General features: G+C 45.0%; 2 protein-coding genes across 3 annotated transcripts in view; both read left to right on the top strand.

Annotated features, from left to right (window-relative positions):
• LOC308475135 (uncharacterized protein) overlaps window positions 1-22,669 on the top strand; it is a 50,120-nt gene that overhangs the window by 2,746 nt on the left and 24,705 nt on the right. Inside the window, exons 4-6 of one of the 2 annotated variants that reach the window (XM_081002076.1) lie at window positions 8-90; window positions 1,316-1,442; window positions 2,006-5,674. The exons of the other annotated variant lie outside the window; for it this stretch is intronic. Of the exons in view, the coding sequence (XP_080858202.1) occupies window positions 8-90; window positions 1,316-1,442; window positions 2,006-3,174 (1,379 nt within the window). The 3' untranslated portion in view covers window positions 3,175-5,674. Of the gene's footprint in view, window positions 1-7; window positions 91-1,315; window positions 1,443-2,005; window positions 5,675-22,669 lie in introns of those variants that run through there. 2 annotated transcript variants of the gene reach the window in all.
• LOC308475267 (uncharacterized protein) lies at window positions 8,691-18,086 on the top strand. The gene is made up of 4 exons (XM_081002323.1): window positions 8,691-8,774; window positions 13,429-13,511; window positions 13,630-13,756; window positions 14,916-18,086. Exons 2-4 carry the CDS (start codon window positions 13,440-13,442, stop codon window positions 15,752-15,754), a joined length of 1,038 nt encoding a protein of 345 aa, XP_080858449.1. The 5' UTR covers window positions 8,691-8,774; window positions 13,429-13,439; the 3' UTR covers window positions 15,755-18,086.

Below are 22,669 nucleotides of genomic sequence, written 5' to 3'. Positions count from 1 at the left end.
CTTGCAGGTGACAGAATGATGCCGGCAATACCTCCTGATCCGCCTTTTCATGGGGGCAGAAGGGAAGCAGCGGCTGTGGAACCATATCAGGTCAGGGGAAGCTGCCTGGTGAGGACAGAGGCCGAGGGATGGAGCAATGTCATGGACTGGTTGGGCACAGAGGAATGGTGGGAGGAAGCAGCCAGGGAACCAGGAAGAGAAGATGGCTCAGAGCCCAAGGAGTGGAGGTAGAAGAAGGATGGGCGGTCAGAGGGGGAAGAGGGAGAAGCCTGGGAAGAGGAGGTGTCAGAAGCTGAAGGAGTAACAGGGCTTAGTGAGCTGGGAGACTCTGTGGCAGAATGCAGTGCAGAATCAGAGGCAGAAGAGGAAGGAGGCGAGTGGGAGAGGAAGGTCGAGAGGCAGAGGTGAGTCAGGAGAAGGAGGAGCCACCGGGGGCTCCCTCTCCTTCTGCCAGAAGCCACCCTCCCTGCTTGTCTCTCAGAGCCAGGAGACGTCTGACAATGGAGGAGCAAAGGCAGGCTGCACACTGGTGCACTGTTGGATCGCTTGGAAGAAACCCGAGAGGGGACTTAGAAAGCTGTGGGGAGTCGGGGGTCTTCACTCTCTGCAACTGCTTTTGTGGAGGAAGATGCTCATGGAATGAGCTGCTGTTCTCAGTAGGCCTGAAACTCAACCAAGCCTGTGAATATCATATTCTTGCTAATAAAGAGTAAACTCCAGCTGTGAACTGTGGGATTTCCTGACCATATGTCTCCGTGACACCAGCCTTCTGAATGTTGCCAGCAGGATTCATCTGTAGTTGCAGTTTTCCTGGAATCCTAGGGTTGAAAGGGACCCCAAGGGTCATCAAGTCCAACCCCCTGCATTGCTAGATCATCCAAAACAGATGGCCATCCAAACTAGGCTTCTTTTATTTCTATATTCATCATTGAATGCTAAAATAGGTTCCTAAGCAGTGGACAGACAATAACAAATAGTGTCCAGGATTCTCCTAGTTAGCCCCATCCGCTGCAAAATGGGGCCTGCCCCCCACTCCTCCCCCTCTCCATGCCCCCATGAACCCCTTGAATTTGGCTCTGGGGCATTGGGAGGGAACCTCCCCAGAACAACTCACGAGGAGAGGAGAAAGTGGATCCTTCCATCTGGGAAACTGGAATTCTTGCATAAGCAGAATGACTTGAAAAACACAATGTGGAGTAACACCTATTTGCACAAAGACAAATACCCATAGTTAAATACCCATATACAACTGAGATTTCTGTAGCAGATCATATTTCTGCTGTCTCAGAGGAGGACATTTCCCTTTTTCTTTTAGGTCCCAGTGTGCTTTGAAGATATTGCTGTTCGTTTCACGGACGAGGAGTGGGTGTTGCTGGATCCTGACCAGAGAGCTCTGCATAAGGATGTCATGGAGGAGAATCTTGGGATCATGGCCTCTCTTAGTAAGGCTCCTTGTGGGATCATAATATCTGTATTGAAATTCAAAACTTATCTCTCTGAGATGAACCTAATATATTTTCACAGAGCTCAATATCTTCCCCTACAACACATGAGATTACAACATCCCCCAATAAACATTGAAGAGTAAATTACTCTTTTTCCTATGAATGTTCTTCTTCCAGTTGCAGCTTCTTAAACAATTACCAGGTAAAATGCCATGTAAAATTGCCATGTAAAATGTCAGCTTCAGAGTTGTTAGGAAAGATAAGTAGCTTCTGTCAGGTTTTGTTTTTGTTGCTGTCAGTCTTGGGTTGACCAGAGAGACGACTGACTTTGGAGATGGAGGGGATGCCATGACTGGACCAAGCAAAACCCATCCCAGAGAAGAGCCAGGCGTATCAAATTTCACATTCCCATAAGTGTGCTAGATAATGGCAGACAACAAAGGTTGACCTCATATCCAACTCCCTTCAGTTCTTCCATCGCAAGCTTTAATTAGCATCATTACATAATTGGGGGCTCTATTTGTTCCTGAGGCTCCAATCCCTTTTTTTCTCCATTACAGATTGTGATGAATTGGAAATCAAGAACAAAGGTGACCACAACAAAATCCCCAGAAAGGAGAAGCCACATAAAAATTTGGAGTGTGAAGAGAGCTGTAGTCAGAGCTCCCAGCTCACTTCCCATGAAAGAACTCATACAGGGGAGAAACCTTATCAGTGTGGAAAATGCAGCCAGGGCTTTAGTAGAAGCACAGATCTACATTCACACCAGAAAATTCACAGTGGGGAGAAACGATTTAAATGTGAAGAGTGTGGAAAGAGCTTCATTCGCAGATCCTCTCTCACTTCCCATCAAATAACTCATACAGGGGAGAAACCTTATGAGTGTGGAGAATGCAGGAAGGGCTTTGCTAGAAACACAGATTTACGTTTACATCAGAGAATTCACAGTGGGGAGAAACCATATCAGTGTGTGGAATGTGGAAAGAGCTTCAGTACCAGCTCCTATCTCACTTCCCATCAGAGAATTCACAGCGGGGCAAAACCATATCAGTGCGTGGAATGTGGAAAGAGTTTCACCTGGAAGAACACTCTCACTGTCCATCAAATAATTCATACAGGGGAGGAACCCTATCACTGCTTGGAATGTGGGAAGAGCTTCAGTAAGAGCTCCTCTTTTACTTCACATCAAAGAATCCATACAGGAGAGAAACCTTATCAGTGTGTGGAATGTGGGAAGAGCTTCAATAAGAAGGACACTCTCACATCCCATCAAAGAATTCATACAGGGGAGAAACCCTATCAGTGTGTGGAATGTGGAAAAAGCTTCAATACAAGCTCTTCTCTCACTTCCCATCAGAAAATTCATACAGGGGAAAAACCCCATCAGTGTTTGGCATGTGGAAAGAGCTTTAGTCACAGGAGCTCTCTCACTTCCCATCAAAGAGTTCATACGGGGGTGAAACCCTATCAGTGTGTGGAGTGTGGAAAAAGCTTCAGCACGAGCTCCTCTCTCACTTCCCATCACTTAATTCATACAGAGCAGAAGCCATATCAGTGCTTGGATTGTGGAAAGACCTTCAGTCAAAAGGGCAATCTCACTTCCCATCAAAGAATTCACACAGGGGATAAACCATATCATTGTGTGGAATGTGGAAAGAGCTTCAGCTGGAAGCAAAATCTCACTTCCCATCAAAGAACTCATACAGGGGAGAATCTGAGAATCCTTTAATTGTGGAGTTGGAGGTGACCCCCAATGTAATCTAGTCCAACCTGCTGAATGCAGAAATCACAACGAAAGCCTCCATGATGGAGAGCTATCTAACGTCTGCTGGCCTCCAATAAATGAGAGTTCACCACTCTAAAGGGAGTCCACTTCACTGTAACAGCTCTTACCATTAAAAAGTTCTAGATACAGGTAGGTAGCTGTGTTGGTCTGCCATAGTCGAAACAAAATAAAAAAATTCCTTCCAGTAGCACCTTAGAGACCAACTAAGTTTGTTATTGGTATGAGCTTTGGTGTGCATGCACACTTCTTCAGATGCTTCTTCAGACAGGTATCTGAAGAAGTGAGCATGCACATGAAAGCTCATACTATGAAAAAGTTCTTCCTGATGTTTCATTAGAATCTCCTTTGTGGTAACTGGAAGACATTTCTTCAGGGCCTACTCTATGGAGCCAGAGAAAACAAGCTTACTCCATCTTCTATGACACAAGTTATTCAAAGATGGCTCTCATGGCCCCTCTCAGTCTCCTCTTCTCCAGGCTAAACATACCCAACTCCCTTGGCTTTTCCACATAATGCTTGGTTTCCAGACCCTTGATTATCTTGGTAGCCCTCCTCTGCACGTGTTCCAGCTTGTCAATATCCTTCTTATTAGTTATTCTTTATTTATTTAATTTATGTAGCACCCTTCATCCACATATTTCAAGGCAGTTCACATCATACAGGATAAAAGTATGGGTTTCTCAAAAACAAGTCATGCAAGACAAATCATTTTATGGAGTTACAAGCTTGGTGGATCAGGGGAATGCTGTGTGCATAGTGTATCTTGATTTCAGTAAGTCCCCCATGATATTCTTGCAAGAAAACTGTTGAAATGTGGTTCTAGATTCAGGTAGGTAGTCAGCCGTGTTGTCCTGACGCAATCAAAATATATATAAAAAATAAAGAAATTGTCCAGTAGCACCTTAGAGACCAATTAACTTTGTTCTTGGTATAAGCTTTCGTGTACTTATACCAAGAACAAACTTAGTTGGTCTCTAAGGTGCTACTGGACAATTTCTTTATTATATATATATATATATATATATATATGTTGATATGTGGGTTGAATGAGGTAACCATTAGGTGGATTTGTAGTTGGTTGACTGACAGAACCCAAAGAGTTCTCATTAATGGTTCCTTATCATCGTAGGAAAAATTGACAAGTTGGGTGTTGTTGGTCAATGTTTTTATAAACGATTTGGATGAAGGAATTGAGGGGATGCTAATCAAATTTGCAGGTGACACCAAACTGGGAGGGGTTTCTAATGCTGCAGAAGACACAATCGGGATTCAAAATGACCGTAACAGATTGGATAACTGGGCACAAGCTAACAAAATGATTTTCAGTAAAGACATATGTAAGGTTCTGCACTTAGGCAGGAAGAACCAGGTGCACAAATATAAGATGGGGGATATCTGGCTTACTAGCATTACAGGTGAAAAGGAACTAGGAGTTGTGGTGGACTGCCTGCTTAACCTAAGTCAACAGTGTGATGCAGCAGCAAAAAAGCTAATTCTACTCTAGGCTAGGCTAGTGCCCCTCTTAAGGGAAGTAAGTGTACCACTGTATTCTGCCTTGGTCAGGCTACAGCTGGAGTCTTGGGTCCAGTCCTGGGCACCACGATTTAAGAAGGATGTTGACAAGCTGGAACATGTGCAGAGGAAGACAACCAAGATGATCCAGGGTCTGGAGTCCAAGCCTTGTGAGGAGCAGTTGAAGGAGCTGGGAATGTTTAGCCTGGGGAAAAAGGAGACTGAGAGGAGATATGAGAGCTATGTTCAAATATCTCAAGGGCTGTCACATGAAAGGGGGAAGAAGCTTGTTTTCTCCTGTTCTGGAGGGTAGGACTCGAACCCATGGCTTCAATTTACAAGGTAGGAGATTCTGACTAAATATACAGAAAAAACTTTCTGACAGTAAGAATTGTTCTACAGTGGAACAGTCTTCCTCTGGAGGTTGTGGACTCCTTGGAGGTTTTTAAGCAGAGGTCGAATGGGCATCTGTCATGGATGCTTTAGTTTGGACAAGACAATTCTATGATTATTGGATCTTTATATACCATATAAAAAGCTGTAGCATTCTTAGAGGCTATTTGCTGCTTTTGCAGCACCAATGTGAGCTCCGTGGGGCCCAAGCCTGGGCAATGTGTCTGGAGCTCCTGAGCTGCCCAGAGAAGACCCTCTTCTTGGCCTCTCTGAAGTCATCCACAAGAAAGCAGACCAAGACATTAGACACAAACTAGGCTGCAAGAGTTGCAGGAAGGAGGCAAAGAAGGCACCATCCAACCGCCTTAGGGACTCCAGTCTGGATTTGTGTAGGGCTAATTCCACAGCCTTTTCTTCTCCCAAATATGTCCCATAAGGCAGCGGGTCCTGAGTTCTACCACTTCTGGAACAATTGTACTGGCTACCAATGAGGTACCAAGCAAAGTTCAAAACAAATAAATCATATTCTGATCATAAATGACTAATACTTTTTAATGCATGCTTTTTATTCAAATAGGCAAAAGTATGCCATTTCCCCTTCCAGAAATGCTTAATTGCTAATTCAATGGACTAAAAATCGATGATTGTTGTTATTATCTATTAAATTTATACACTGCCGTTGTATCAAAAGACCCGAGGACTGTTTAAAACATAGAACACATAAAAGGTAGAACAATTATGCACCACCTCCTATTCCTTTAGTCAGGTGACGGTCCTTCTTTTGAAGGAGGAAGTCAAATCTCCAGGATTACTAATAGCATTATTATTATTAAATTTATATACCACACTATATGCACAGGCCTCGGGGCAGTTCACAGAATAAAATCAGAATATAAAACCACAAAATACGGTAATCAAAATAAAAACAAAAACAAGCCAATAACCTCCCCAACACATTTCAGAAGGGCACTGGATGTCAATCAGCCAAAGGTCTGGTTCGAGAGGAACGTTTTCTCCTGGTGCCTAAATGTCAGGGACTGGGCAAAGAAGGAATGGTGGAGACCGCCTCCCCAGCCTGACTCTTCCAGGGAGGAGGAGGAGGAAGAAGAAGACAGTTTACATTTACAACAGGGGTTTGAGGGAGGTCATAGCTCAGAGGCAGATGAGGGGGAAAGTTGGGAAATAATGGGAGAGGAGGAGGAGGAGGAAGCAGCAGCAGCAGCAGCAGGGTGGTGACAACTGACTGACACAATGTATTTAGAAAGCATTCCAGACCCTCCATCTTCCAGAACTTGGTGAGCCTTGAAAGTAGGAGAGCAAAGAGCTCAAAGACAGATTCACTCGGGACAATGCCATTATCCAAAAGGCTGGGTTCTATAGCCTCTCTGTAAAAAATGAATGAAAAGAGGATGATAAGAAACATTCCTTTGTCTTTATTCGTTCCTGGGCAACCAGCCGGGAGTTGCTGACATCCGCCTGACACTACAGGTGTATAATGAAGGCTCCAGGCACACCTCCCTGGAGAGACCATTCCATAGACAGGGAGCCACTGCAGAGAAGGCCCCAATCTCATGTTGCCACCCTCTGGACTTCTCGAGGAGGCGGCATATGAAGAAGGGCCTCTTAGAGTTCAGGCAGCTTCCGATGTTCCTTTGGAGGCTTCATCAAAACTCCGCCAGATCAAAAGGGATAGAAATTCCTGCTATATATTTTTTTTATAAATAGTGAGCAATGCATGCACAGGCAGGAAGAGGAAGATCTGGGTACTCCTAAGTTTCACGATACAGAGGGAAGGGAAAGCTGAGTGTAGTTGGACACACGCTATAGACTCCGAGAAGGCCAATTTCAAAAAGCTGAAGGAGCTACGGGGTGAGATTCCATGGTCAGAAATACTCCAAGAGAAGGGAGTCCAGGCAGTGGCGTAGCGTGGGGGGGTGCCAGGGGTGCCGGCCGCACCGGGCGCAACATCTGGGGGGGCGCGAGTCCAGAGGGCCCAGCCCCGTCGTGCCCTCGGCCCGCCCCTATTGTCAGAGCGGCCGGCCAGCCTCTGCCTGCTCCTACCTTGCCCACCCGAGGACTGCGGCAGCGCCCGCCCCCGTGGCCACCTACCCCCGCCTCGCCCATTGGCTTGCCTCCCTCGGCCCCGCCTCTCTCCGATGGCCACGGGGGTGTCCTGCTCGGCGCCGGCGCCTTTTTTCAGGAGGTAGGGAGGCTGGACGGGGAGGTGGGGTCGGAAGCGGGCAGAGAAGGAGGGGAGCTCGTAGCCAAAAGGGCTGCACCGGCAGGCAGAGCGCCGGGGAAAGTTTGGAGAGGAGAAACGCGCCGTCATGATTTCCCGGTGGAAGCGGCAGAATTAGGGATGGCGAAGCGTAATTACGCACGAATTTCGCTGGGTGAGAGCTTCGGGGATCGATCGGCGGAAATGGGAATCAATTGGAATATGAGAAAGAGAGAGAGAGAGAGGGACCATCATTCATAGGCATAGATTTGTAGGGTTAGGGGGCGCAAATCCACGGGTTAGGGGGCGCAAATGACTTGCCTTGCCCCGGGTGCTGACAACCCACGCTACGCCGCTGAGTCCAGGATGGATGGCAGTTTCCCCAAGGAGAAATATGAAAGGCACAAACGCAGACAATTTCAGCAACAAAGAAAAGTGGGAGGCATCTCAGTGGTACCTCGGGTTACATACGCTTCAGGTTACATACACTTCAGGTTACACACTCCGCTAACCCAGAAATAATGCTTCAGGTTAAGAACTTTGCTTCAGGATGAGAACAGAAATCTTGCTCCGGCAGCACGGCAGCAGCAGGAGGCCCCATTAGCTAAAGTGGTTCTTCAGGTTAAGAACAGTTTCAGGTTAAGAATGGACCTCCAGAACGAATTAAGTACTAGACCCGAGGTACCACTGTACTGTGTTCAGTTCTGGGTGCCACAATTTAAGTATCCTAAATGCAACTAAAAATCAACAGGGACATTTCATCTTCACTCCCAGGAGAGGCAGGAACAGCGTGTCCTACTCCACCCTCAGCTGTGATCTAGCTGAATGGGAGACATGAGAGACAGCTTGTTTTCTCCTGCTCCCCAGGGTAGGACCCAAACCCATGGCTTCAAGTGGCAAGAAAAAGGTTCTGACTCAACAGCTGGAAAATCTTTCTGAAGGTAAGAAGGTGGTGGAACTCTTCTTCCTTGGAGTTTCAGAGCAGAGGCCGTCTGTCAGGGATGCTTTTGCAGATTCCTGCCCTGCAGGGGGTTGGACTAGATGACCGTAGGACCCCCTTCTATCGCTCCCATTCCTGGATTCTAGGATGAGGTTCCTTGCTTCCTGCAAACCCCTTTTCCCTGCAACCTCTTCCTCCAGTTTCTGGCCAAGGGAGGGAGCAGATCACAGACCAACCAAGAGCGTCCCCTCAAAATGAGCATCTCTGGGATTCTGCAATGCAGGAGAGAAAAGGCAGAGAGGACTGAGCAGGGTGGACCCGGATTTCCAAGGGTTAAAGGGAACTGAGCTGCATTCCTAGAGAGGACAGGAAGTAAGGGGGCAGGTCCTCCAGGGGAAAAGCCCCTCCCTCCCCTTCCTGCAAGGGGGGTTTGCTTTCCTCTGCTGCAAAGGCTGCCTTGCTCTCTTCCACGGGGATCTGGTGAGTCTCTTCTTCCTCCCCCCCCCCAGGGTGCAGTGGGGAGAAGGTGGGGGTCCCAGGGATGCAGGGGAGGGTGGCTCATGGGGGGGGGAGCCCCGGGAGCAGGGGGTCCTGCCAAGGAGGGACGGGGTTGCGCGAGGTTTGCAACTACAGTACTGTATGTCCTGCATTTCTATACAGACGCTGCTTACTCCTTTGGGAAGGGCAATCCTCTCCTGGGATCTGGTGAGTCTCTTCCTCCCCCCCCCCCGAGGGTGCAGTGGGAAGAAGGGGGGGGTCCCAGGGAGGCAGCAGGGGAGGGTGGCTCATGGGGGGGGGGAAGCCCCAGGGAGCAGGGGGTCCTGCCAGGGAGGGGCGAAATCGCACGAGGTCCGCAACTACAGTACTGTATATTCTGCATTTCTATAAAGACGCTGCTTACTCCTTTGGGAAGGGCAATCCTCTCTTGGGATCTGGTGAGTCTCCTCTCTCTCCCCCTCCCCCAGGAGGGTGCAGTGGGGAGAAGGGGGGGTGGCTCCTGCGGGGAGGTTTAAAACAGGCCCACGTGCAATTTGGAAAAATCCATCTGTTGCAAAGCCAACCCCCCCCCCATGCAAAGCGCCTGCCTGCTGCTCTGCTTACTCTCCCCTGGAGCAACGCTCCGCCAAGGAAGTTTAGAGGCGGGCTGCGATTGGTCGGTTGCTTCCCTTGGGAGGTGCTGCTTTTGCTGCGATTGGTCGCTTGGCCGGTGGGAGGGGCCTGCCCGGGTCATCCTGCACTCCAGCAGGATCTGTACAGGGTCTGCGCAGCAGCGCCTGCCAAGTCTCAAGGCGTGCCAGGTCACTTACTCCCGAGTAAGCCCGCTTAAGGCTGAGCTAAAAGCACGTGGCTCCAGAGGCGAAGAAGGTCAGGTGGTACCCGGTGCGGAAAATTTCTTGCCGCCCCTCCCATTGATTTTTTTCATTTTATTTTTTGCCTGCAAAAATGGTTTTGCGTTATTTCATATTTTCTTACAAAGGAATGTCGATTCTCGGCCTCTGATAACAAGTAGGCAACTATGGACAGATACTTAAATCTACAGGATGGATTGTGTTATTTTATTTATATTTATTGTTTATTTAATAAAATTTATTTTTAAAAACCTGCAAAGTGGTTTACCAAAACAAAAAGCAAACAAACAAAAAAAACCACAGCAGTAAAATCAAGAAAAATCAACAATCCTACTTTAAAACATACAAAAGCTAAAATATTAAAACAGATTAAATTTACTTCAACTTCCTAAGCATCTACATATGCTTGCCTAAAGAAGAATGCTTTTAGCAGGTGCCCGAAAAGAGTCTAGGAAAGGCACGTTCTTTGTTGCAATAGGTGGGGAGTTCCAAAGTGCAGGTGCTGTCACAGTAAACAATGCAGTACAGCTGTTATGCGGAACCCGTAGTAGTGCTTGAAACTACTGAAGGGGAGGTTTTATTTATTGTGATTTCACCATGCTCTGTATTATCTGAAAAGGAAAACATTTATTTAAAAAACAGGACTGCACAGCAGCAATCTAGTCCCATCTTGATCAGTGGGACTTATTCCCGAGCCGACGGTGCATAAGATTCGCTGCAATCCTTTGCACCCCTTGCATCCAACTTCTGCCTAAAACTCTGCACAAGCCTGCAGCAGAGAATTGTAGAGTTGGAAGGGACCCCTGAGGGTCATCTAGCCAACCCCCTGGGGCAATGCAGGAATCTCAACTAGACCTTCAGTCTTCTGTTTTCCCCCTCAGCCAGGACACACAACTGGAGGTGGGAGAAAAGATAAATTTTGACAATGGGGCAGATTTGTCAGCTGTGCGCAGGAACAGCTTGAAGACTTTACACAGAGAGGAACCCCACAGGGGTTTCCCCACATGTAAGGTAACAGGCAGGGAGCCAGCTCAGATAGAGAAAAATACATTGCGAGAGGACAGGACACAAGAGTGCCAAAGTCCGCCCATTTTATCCTCTTTGGGACCGTGGCTCCAGGGCTCTGGGACCACCCTCCCAAAATATTTACTTGTCTTCAATATATTGTTACCACTGTTATTCTATAGTACAGATCCTTTTTAAATTAAAACTCTTTCTCAAAAATTAAAATGGCAGAAGTAATCAGTAGCATAGATATCAAAGGAAAGGCAAGAGAATACAGTGGTACCTCGGATTAAGTACTTAATTCGTTCCGGAGGTCCATTCTTAACCTGAAACTGTTCTTAACCTGAAGCATCCCTTTAGCTAATGGGGCCTCCTGCTGCCACTGCGCCGCCGCCGCACGATTTCTGTTCTCATCCTGAAGCAGAGTTCTTAACCTGAGGTACTATTTCTGGGTTAGCGGCGTCTGTAACCTGAAGCGTATGTAACCCGAGGTACCACTGTAGTCCCTGATAGATACAAGGGAGACACAGACGGAAGGCTATCAGAGATGCTGAGGGAAGTCCAAACAAGGACATATGTATAATAATTTGTGTGGTATGTCTTAAAAAAATTTGTATGCTAAAAATAAAAAATAAAAATTATAAAAAAGTAATATTTTTCTGCAAAAGAATCAGACTGGTTGTCAAAAGTGTGAACTTCATTAATAGACCCTATTTAAAGGAATTGGTCAATTAGCCACAGAATAGGTTTGCTGATTTTTTTCTCATCTTCTTTCAATTCCACAACTGCTTTTGGGGGGTCCTAGCTTCATGAAGGGAAGACTGGGGGCAGAGGGAAGCTGGCCTGCCGAGCGCCCAGGGCAGCACTGAGCTGCTCCTCCTGGTGCCACGCGTGGACAAAACAGGGCGGCAGCGCTGCCATTGTCCCACACGCTCCACTTTTGGGGGCAGCAAAGGTTTTTCGGACCTAAAGCGGGCGCCCAGGACAGGCAGCGGTCTTGTCAGGCCTCCTCAGCAGCCCGGAAAGTCGGCCTAGGTGAAGAAAATGAGACTAGGTGAATTAGTTTCAGCCTTGCCTTGCCTTCGCCCCGCCCCCAACCCAGCTGGCCAATCGGCTGCGGGCAGGGGCGGGGCAAAGGTAAGGCAAGGCCTAATCTACTCAGCCTAGTCTCATTTTCTTCACACAGGCCGACTTTCCAGGACCCGGGAAGCCCAGCGGAGTATAGGGCAGCAGGATGGATCATAGAAAACTCTTTTGTGTGTGAAAATGCCTGCTCCAAAGGTGTTACTAAACTAGGGATTATGTAGCTATATCTGAAATTTCGTGCCTATCAGTTAATAGCTTGACCCTGCTCCACTGAATTGAAATTTCAGCCTTCACCACATGGGAAAACGGCCAAGTAAACAGCTGTTTTTGTGGAGGAGGGTCAAGATCTTAACTGATATGCATGAAATTTCATATATAGCTATATAATCTCTAGAGTAGTAAGATAAGACCTTTGGAGCAGGCATTTTCAAAAAAAAGGTTTTTTTATGAACCGCCCTAGTAGGGCAGTACAGTGGTGCCCCGCAAGACGAATGCCTCGCAAGACAAAAAACTCGCTAGATGAAAGGGTTTTGCGTTTTTTGAGTCGTTCCGCAAGACGAATTTCCCTATGGGCTTGCTTCACAAGACGAAACGTCTTGCAAGTTCTTGCGAGTTTGTTTCCTTTTTCTTAAAGCCGCTAAGCCGTTAATAGCCGCTAAGCCACTAATAGCCGTGCTTTGCAAGACGAAAAAACCGTAAGGCGAAGAGACTCGCGGAACGGATTAATTTCATCTTGCGGGGCACCACTGTAATTTTTCCTTGATAATTTGTCACCCCCCTCCATGATGGCACCAGGGGTGGCCTGCCCCTGCATGGCTCTCTTAATAAGGACTCACGGGGAGAGTTGAAGGCAGGCAAAGAGATTCGCTTTTACTGCGTCCCGTCTTCTTGCTCCCTCCCAGTTAGGGAGAGAGCCTCCCTGCTCAGGTTTCTCAGCAGGCGGGCGTTGCAAGAGGTCTGACTGGAGCCCTGGCCGCTCGCTTGCAGGCAGGAACTCTGCGGGGCAAGTCCTGCGTGGAGAGGAGCGCAGACAGAGAGGAAAGGCGGCTGGAAGGGGCGGGAAAAGAGCCCTCGCTCGTGAAGTTTGTGCGTTTCTCCTCTGGGGGTATCTCGGTTGGGAAGGGGCGGCCAGGAGTGGGGCAGCAGGAGGCAACTCCGGGGCCGTGTATGTTAGGATATTTCCGTTCCACCTTAAAAGGGAGCAGGCTTTGTGAGTCACAGAGTCTGCGTATTTCCTGTTCACAGGAAGTTTATGTTTTGTCTTTGCTTTCGTTTCTCTCTCTGTGCCGAGACACTGAAGCTGGCAGTCATGTTTTCTTTGTTCTGACCAACGCTGAATAAACTTGTAAATAATACTCTCCTGTGTGCATCTTTCGCTGTGCATGATCTGCTGATAGAGCGTGCACCAGTTCTGGAATGTGGCAGGCTATTTCTGGAGCTCGTGTCGCTAATTGCTGATACTGTATCTACGGGAGAACGATGGATCGTCCGGAGGCAACTTGTGGGGCCATGAAAGAGGGCTAAATTTGAAGACGTGTGAGGGCTGAGTAGGAGAGATATATTTTTTCTCACAACTAACATCTGAAATTCGCCCAAACATCCAAATGCACTCAGCAGGCAAAGCGTTCTCAAAGTCCCATCTGTTGTTGCAGATGCACTGCACTCTGGGCATCCAACTTTTTTTTCTCTGGCAGGTGACAGAACGATGATGGCAAGACCTCTTCATCCATCTCTGAATGGGGACAGAATGGAAGCAGCAGCTGTGGAACCAGATCAGGTCAGGGGAAGCTGCCTTGTGGGGACAGAGGCCAAGGGGTGGAACAATGTCCAAGCTCAAGGAGTGGTGGTGAACAACAGTGTTGTTTCAGAGGTTGACATTTCCCTTTTTCTTTTAGGGTCCAGTGTGCTTTGAAGATATTGCTGTTTGTTTCACGGATGAGGAGTGGGAGTTGCTGGATCCTGACCAGAGAGCTCTGCATAAGGAGGTCATGGAAGAGAATCGTGGGATCTTGGCCTCTCTTGGTAAGGCTCCCTGTGGGATCATAATATCAGTTTTTAAATTCAAAACGGCTCTCTATGTTGAACCTCATATATATTCACAGAACTCAACAGTGCCCCCTTAAAACATCTGGGATTACAATAGTCCCACAATAAACCTTGAACAGTAAATTACTTTTCTTCTTCTTCTGTTAATGTTCTTCCTCCACCTTCTTAAAACAAGGATCAGCCTGGTCTGAACTGTTCAGGCCCTTTTAACTGTAAACTTCAGAGTTGTTAGGGAATTTGAAGTAGCTTCTGTCAGGTTTTCAGTTTTTGTTTTTCCTCCTGTCAGTCTTTGGATGACCAAGGAGAAACTTGCATTGGAAATGGAGGGGATTCCATGATTTAGCCAAAGAAAATCCATTCGAGGGAATAGCCAGGCTTTTTGCATCACAGGTTGCACTAAGGGTGTCAGTGGATCCCTGTTAATAAATGCACCCAACCCTTTAGTAAAACCATCGATCTAACCCACTTGTGTTATGTTGGGATTTTTTTGCCTACGTGCTATTTGATGCAGCTTCTCACAAAGCAATTAAGAAGTTGGCCGAAGGCCAAGAAGACTGAGCAGAGGGAGTTGTTCTGCCTACAGATATGGGGCCTTGGATACAGTTCTGCTATTGGTTGAGGTCTCTACTTAGGCATGATGACTCATGACCTTCCTTGGTTGGTTGGTTGGTTAGTTGGTTGAACAGTGTGTGTTCTGAGAGTCGTTTGGGGTTTATTAAGTGAGAGAGTTAAGATCCGTATCCTGTATATAGTAACTTGTGAATCTGCTTTAATAATAAACACCTATAAGTAACCAAGTTACTGGTAGCAGCGTCTTGTTCCTGCTTCATCCTACATGCCTGCAACTGATTGCTTCTGGAAGTCTGCATATGCACTGCTATATTCAACTTGGTCTGGCTAAGATCCTGCAACAGGTTAAGGTTGCGAAACTTCAATATGTTATTCCTCTAATACCAGTGTTTACAAGTTCTAGATTCAGGTAGGTAGCCGTGTTGGTCTGACACAGTCGAATTATTTTAAAAATTGTAAAGTAGCACCTTAGAGACTAATGAAGTTTGTTCTTCATATAAGATTTTGTGTGAATGCACCATTAATTTCTCCCTGAGGCTATAATCCATTTCTCTCCTCATTGCAGATAGTGATGGACTGAAAATGAAGAACAAGGGTGACCATGACAAAATCCCCACAATGGAGCTGTATAAATATATTGAAAGTGGAAAAAGTTCCCATTCCACTTCCCATCCAAGAAATCTCCCTGGGAAGAAACCATATCAGGGTGTGGAATGTGGAAAGAGCTTCTGTCAAAGTGACCATCTCACTTCCCATGAAATAATTCATACAGGGGAGAAACCCTATCAGTGTGTGGAATGTGGAAATAGCTTCAGTAAGAAGGACAGTCTCACTTCCCATCAAAGAATTCATACAGGGGAGAAACCCTATCAGTGCTTAGAATGTGGAAAGAGCTTTAGTAAGAGCAAGCATCTCACTTCCCATCAAATAATTCATACAGGGGAGAGACCGTATCAGTGTGTTGAATGTGGAAAGAACTTCCGTCGGAGCACCGATCTCATTTCCCATCAAAGAATTCATACAGAGGAGAAACCCTATCAGTGTGTGGAATGTGGAAAGAGATTCCGTTGGAGCACTGATCTCACTAACCATAAAAGAATTCATACAGGGGAGAAACCCTATCAATGTGTGGAATGTGGAAAGAGCTTCAGTAGGAGCTCCTCTCTCACTTCCCATCAAAGAATTCATACAGGGGAGAAACCCTATCAGTGTGTGGAATGTGGAAAGAGCTTCAGTCATAGTTCCCATCTCTATACCCATCAAAGAATTCATACAGGGGAGAAACCCTATCAGTGCGTGGAATGTGGAAAGAGCTTCAGTCAGAGCGCCAGTCTCACTTCCCATCAAAGAATTCATACAGGGGAGAAACCCTATCTCTGTGGAATGTGGAAAGAGCTTCACTGATAGCTCCTCTCTCACTTCCCATCAAAGAATTCATACGAAGCGTGGGAAAACACAGGTAGAACAGGTTAACGCCATGTACTGGTAGGATGTGAAATCATATTCTGCCTTTAAGAAAAGAATAAAGTGACATTTATAGGGACAAATAAGGAACGTCAGATGTTAAAAATAAAAAGTTAAAACAAATAGAATATGGTTAACAGTGGTGATAACAACACAAGCTCAACAGAGAAGGTCCATGCAGGATCCTGAACCTATAATGTTAATTGCAGAAATGCTGGCTGAACTAAAGAGAGACTTAAAAGATAATTCAAATAAGTTAGACTGTATAGAAACTAAGATAGAGCAAAACATGAAATCAGTGGGAGTCTTGTTGGGCCAAATTAGTGAGTTAGGGAAAATAGTCCAAGAGTTAAACATCAAGACAAAAGGCTTAGAAGGCACTTTGAAAAAACCCACAAACAGAGGTTAAAGAACTGAAGAGAGGCCAAGAGAAGACAAAGCTGGAAGCGGCAGAATTGAGTACATTACAGGAAGTGACCTGGGACTCTATGGCGGTAATGGAAATGCATCAGAAGCAATTAAATTTGAAATTTGGGGGATCCCTGAAACAAAGGGAGAGGATATTAGCAAGAAAATCATAGAAACACTCGCAAACTGGTTACAGATACATGAAGAAGTAATTTTTACAATTGACAAACTCTTCAGAATTAAATCAAGCTTCACAAAAGTCAAAAAATGGCCAGGTGACTGTTTGGTGACTTTTAATTCAAGAGGAATGAAAGAGAAAATATTACAGGTGAATGTGAAAAAAAGATTACATTTTGGAGATGAAAATATACTTTTGAAGGAGATCCCAGTGAGATTGCTGGGGAAAAAGAAGCAGTTACAAATTCCTGGCTGATGCACTGAGAAACAATAAATGGGAATTACTGGAGGGGGGTTTCATTTTCATATACAGTGGTACCTCGAATTACAAATGCTTAAGGTTACAAACTCTGCTAACCTGAAAGAGTTACCTTGAGTTGAGAACTTAGCCCCAGGATGAGAACGGAAATTGTTTGACGGCAGCGCAGCAGCAGCAAGAGGCCCCATTAGTGAAAGCAAGCCTTTAGTTAAGAACAGTTTCAATACTGGAATATAATTTATCTAAAACCCAGGGAAGTATGAGGAGATGGTATCTTAATATATGATTTTTAAATGAAAATGAAAAACATTTCAATATATAACCCAAGAAACGCAAATATATATTTAAAATAACTCCAAATCTTCAACATCAAGACTGATGGAATGGGAAGGATATAAAACTCACATCAGAGGGAATATTATATCCTTCTTGGCCAACAAGCCAAGCTGCAAAGATTAAAAGAAAATAATCTAAAAATTTCTTAAAAAACACTATGGGGCGATATGGCAAAAAACTCATCTAAGGTTACATATGAAAGAATACAACAACAAACATTAGAACTGAATAATATACTAGCTCAAACAATTGAGTTCAGACTACTAAGTCTAAGACAAATATATTGGGAACAGGGAGAAAGACTGACAAAAATTCTAGCTAATCGTCTAAAACAAAAGAAAGCGAACCAAATAATACCTTTAAACAGAAATGAAAATAACATCGCAGCGACCTCATCAATTGATATCAATAATGAATTTTTTAAATTCTACAAAAAATTATATGAAGGGCCAGAAAATATATCAGAGGATGAGGTGGAGAATTTCTTTCAAGATATTAAAATACCAACTATTGAAGAATATCAAAAATATATGCTATCAGCACCCCTAAATATATCAGATATTGAGAATGTAATAGAAACAATGGTGAATGGGAAATCACCTGGACCAGACAGTTTTCCTATAGAATGGTATAAAATATTCAAAAGCTACTATTCCCCAGACTTCTAGAAGTCTATGAGGAAATAGCTCAGAAAGGTATATCTGCTGCAACATTCAATGAAGCTTTAATAATAATTATACCAAAACGTAACAAAGACCCTACTAAATGTGCAAATTATAGACCAATATCATTAATGAATGTTGATGCGAAGATTTTGAATGCAATATTGGCTGCAAAATTACAAAAAGTTATTCAATACTTGATTCCTAATAATAAAACAGGTTTTATAAAAACAAGACAAGCTACAGATAATATCAGATTAACAATAGATTTGATAAATTTAAACAAAGATTAAAAGGAGTTTATGATATTGTCATTAGATGCAGAAAAGGCTTTTGACAGAATATATAAAGAATTCATAGGGTTTGTGTTACGTAAATTTTGTTTCCCTATAGAATACTGTAATTGGATTAAAATGATTTATAAAAAACCGTCCCGGATTGTTACAAATGGAAGAATTTTGAATTTGATTAGTTTAAATCAAGGAATGAGACAAGGATGTCCTCTTTCTCCGTTATTATTTAATCTCTGCCTGGAACCATTAACAAGAGCAATAATTCAGGATGAGCATATCAAGGGTGTAAAGCACAACAAAGATAATTACAAAATTGTATTATTTGCGGACGATATCCTTTTATTTATTACAAAACCAGAAGATAGAATTCCAAAAATTATGGAGAAAATAAAAACCTTTGGCAGAATATCGGGATATTCCATAAATTGGACAAAATCAGAGATTTTACTCATAGGGCCAAGGGCTACATTGTATAGAAACCATCAGTTTCGGATGTGCAAAGACTTTATTAAATACTTGGGTATAATGATTTCATTAGATATAGATCAAATTGTAAAATTAAATTTGAATAAAAATATAAATGAAATTTCTTTTGATATTGAAAGGTGGGGACCTCTAAACCTCTCCTTTTGGGAAAAGGTTAAAAGTCCTCAAAACTGCCCTGTCCGCTTATCCATCTCTTCATATTCCATCAACTTTCAACTTAATTTGCCACTCCCTCTTCATTGGAATTTGGTTTCCTTTCCAGTTTTGTGCTAACAATATTCTCGCTGCTGTGGTGGCGCACATAAAGTAACTTCTTCAGAACTTGGGGATTTCATCTCCAAGGATTCCTAAGAGAAAAGCTTATGGCTTTTTAGGAAATGTTAATTTAAACATATTTTTTAACTCATTGTAAATTGTATCCCAGAATTCTCCCTTTTTTTTACACTCCATGCACGATACATTGTCCCGACTGCTATGTTACATTTCCAACACAAATATGAATTATTTTTATACATCATTGCCATTTTATTAGGTGTTACATACCAGCATTAAAGATTTTCATATAATTTTCTTTGAGGGTATAGCATGCTGTGAATTTGAGATTTTCCTTCCACAGCTCCCCCCATGCTGAAAGTATACAGGATGAAAGCATGGCTTTCTCAAAAACAAGGAAAGCCAGGGAAATCTCGCTTCCCCTTTTTTTGGATGGAGTTACAAACTTTGTTGATCAGGGGACTGCTGTGAAAATACTGCATCTTGATTTCAGTAAAGCTTTTGACAAAGTCCCCTGCGACATTTATGTGAGGAAGCTGGTAAAATGAGGCTGAACAAGGTAACTGTTAGGTGGATTTGCCTGACCGAACCCAAAGAGGACTCCTTCATGGTTCCTCATCATCCTGGAGAAAAGTGACAAGAGGGGTGCTGCAGGGTTCTGCCCTGGGCCTGTTGTTGTTCAACGTCTTTATAAATGACTTGGATGAAGGAACTGAGGGGATGCTCATCACATTTGCAGACGACACCAAAAGGGGAGCAGAGGCCAATGTCACAGAAGGCAGAATCCGATCAAGGGCAGGAATATTACCACTTTATTCTGCCATGGTCACGCCCCACCTAGAATACTGTGTTCAGTTCTGCGCTCCACAATTTAAGTATATTAAATTTTGTTTGCCAGGGGAAATCAAGAAGGTGGGGGAACATAATCCATATTCCTTTTATAATACTTGGCCAATGTTTATTAAATACATGAATTGTTAAGACTGTTGCAAGAATCCACCCAGCACTAATGGCAAAATGTGCCATGATCTTTTAGAATAATCAGATGAAACTTTAACACATGGCAGGATGAAAGTCTTCAATTTCACCAGGACAAGTTATTTGTTGTTTACTGTTGTGGTCATTGCTTTCTTTAAAATTATCTTTTGTACTGTGAAAATAACAGCAATACAGTGGTATCTCCAGTTGCGCACGGGTTCTGTTCCGGAGCACTGGTCGGATCCCGAGGTCTCCTCAACCGCAGGTGCCTGTTTTGCACATGTGCTTATGCGTAGAGTGCTTATGCGCATATGCGCGGGACGAAACCCAGAAAGACACTCCTGGGTTTGCCGCGTGCAGTGGCGTAGCGTGGGGGTTGCAGGGGGGGCCGGCCGCACCGGGCGCAACATCTGGGGGTTAGGGTTAGGGGGCACAAATCCACGGGTTAGGGGGCGCAAATTACTTGCCTTGCCCCGGGTGCTGACAACCCACGCTACGCCACTGGCCGTGTGTGTATCCCAAAGGATAGGTAACAAGGGGAGCATAAGTAGAGGTACCACTGTATTATTATTTTTTTATAAGAAAGGTGGGGAAATCATGCCATTAATCTGCTTGCATGTGTTGAGTGTTATTTGGAGACTGTAACTCCCAGTAATTTACCATTACAGTGGTACCCTAAGTTACAAACGCCTCAGGTTACAAACTCTGCTAACCTGGAAGAGTTACTTTGAGTTGAGCACTTTGTCCCAGGACGAGAATGGAAATCGTGTGCTGGCGGTGCAGCGGCAGCAAGAGGCCCGATTAGCGAAAGCACGTCTCTGGTTAAGAACAGTCTCAGGTTAAGAACAGACCTCCGGAATGAATTAAGTTTGTAACCAGAGGTACCACTGTATGTGTTTCTGTGTGTTCAGCACACATGATTACAGGTGAGACTGAATAAAAGACTTCCTAGGAAATTCCCTTTGACTGGTGCTGTATTGTTTCAAATGTGACTTCACTTACACATAAGAACAAATAATATTTATTGCTGACAAATCATACCATCGTCAGCTCATGAATTTCCACTCCAACAAACCCAGCGCTTAGCATGAGCAGCTGCTTTCTTCCCATTTCCTAGGTGAAAAGAACTGATAATGAAAAGGAAGAAGGGAGATAGACCCTTTCCCTCACCCTTTGGGGATCTGGGGGGCTTCATTTCACCCCTTAGTCCTGCTCCTGAAAGCTTGGCAAATGTGGAGTATTTCCTCGCACACTGCCATGACTTAAAAATGAATCTCTCCCCCCCCCCAAAAAAATGGTATTGCAGTCCTAAAAAGTCTCAAGAAAGCAATTCCTGTAGTAGCTGGCATCTTAGTGAGCCCAATGCCACTCTGCCAACTGTCTCACTCCCAGATAACTAATCTGGAAAGCTGTCCTGTCATCTCTGCAAGGACTTCAGTGTCCCTTGAATTCACAATTAAGCATTTCTGGAAAGAGAATGATACACTTTTGTATATTAGCATAACAAGCATGCATAAGAATTATTAGACAGAAAAAGCATGCACAAGAAAGTATTACTCATTTATGATGAGAATGGGATTTATTTATTATGAACTTCGCTTGGTTCCTCCTTGGTAGCCAGTGCAATGGTTTCAGCAGGGCTAGAACTCAGGACCCGCTGCCTTGAGGGACATCTAAGAGAAGTTTGGCAGGGGAAAGGTCTCCCTTGGGAGGTGGTGGACTCTCCTTCCTTGGAGGTTTCTGTTGTGTATTGAGTCAAAGGATTTTATATCTGTATTATTATTGTCTGTATTTGCATTAGGGTAAAGTAACTGCCTTTTGGTTCCAGAGGGTACAGCTACTATTGGTTCATTTAAGCTGCTGTATTTGGATCCTCTGTCTTATTGGTTCCCTCCAAAAGGCAGGACTGTGATTGCCTGATATTGTTCCCTCCAAAATGTATCCTTTCTTGCTAGTTCCCTGTCCCTATAAATGTAGCTTTCCTCTCCCCAGTCTTCAGTCTTGTTGCTTTAATACAGAAGTGTTACTAGAGAACTGTCTCCAGCATGTTATATCAAGAGAGCTGAAATCACAAACCCCACGTCACAACAACTGGCGACGAGGATGGGATCCGGAATGCTGAGGAGCGGTTAAACGCAGCCCTGCCTCAGAGTCCGGATTGCAGCTAAGAACAAGACTCACTGGGCAGCTGAGAAGACGACCCTGCCCACAGAACAATGGAGAGTCCAAGGGTATTGGAGCCCTTCCAGCCATCAGAGCCCCACACGTGGGAAGACTACGTCGAACGCTTCGAGTTCTTCGCAGAGGCTCAAGGGATCACCGATGCCAGCAAAAGAAGGGCCACATTCCTGAGCTACTGTGGGCCTGAGACCTTCAAGCTGGCCAAGGCATTGCTTGCTCCAGCGAAGCTAAGTGAGACATCTCTCAAAGATATTCTTGCCTGCCTAACAAGCCACTTGGCGCCTACTGAGACATCTCTCAAAGATATTCTTGCCTGCCTAACAAGCCACTTGGCGCCTACTGAGACCAAGATGGCTCGGCGGATGGAGTTTCATAAGAGGCAGCAGCATGCTGGGGAGTCTGTATCTGCATTTCTGGCTGAACTGCAGAAGCTCGCTCAGCACTGCGACTTCCAAAATCTGGAAGAGACTCTCCTGGATCGGTTTATCGGTGGTCTGAGCAGCAAGAAAGCCAGAAGACGCATCGTGGCTAAAGAAGAGGTTACCCTTGCTTCAGCCTTGAAGGAGGCCACCGCCACGGAGAATTATGAAAGAGAGGAGCTTGATGCCAGTCGCAAGGCCCCTAAGCCACAGATAGAAGTTGTGCATGCCATGGACGAGCTAGAGGCTACTCCGAGCCAGAGCCCAGTCCGTGCGGTCGAGTCAGTGCGTCAGGCCTGCACAGTGCACAAAGATCACCGAGGCAGGTGCCCAGGTTGTGGCGGAAACCATGAGCGGAAGAGTTGTCGTTTCCGGGATGCTAT

This window comes from Podarcis pityusensis (genome assembly GCF_964106645.2).
Source record: "Podarcis pityusensis genome assembly, chromosome: 4".
Lineage (NCBI taxonomy): Eukaryota > Metazoa > Chordata > Lepidosauria > Squamata > Lacertidae > Podarcis > Podarcis pityusensis.
The sequence above is the reverse complement of the archived record's forward strand: the minus strand, read 5'-3'. Positions and strand labels throughout refer to the sequence as shown.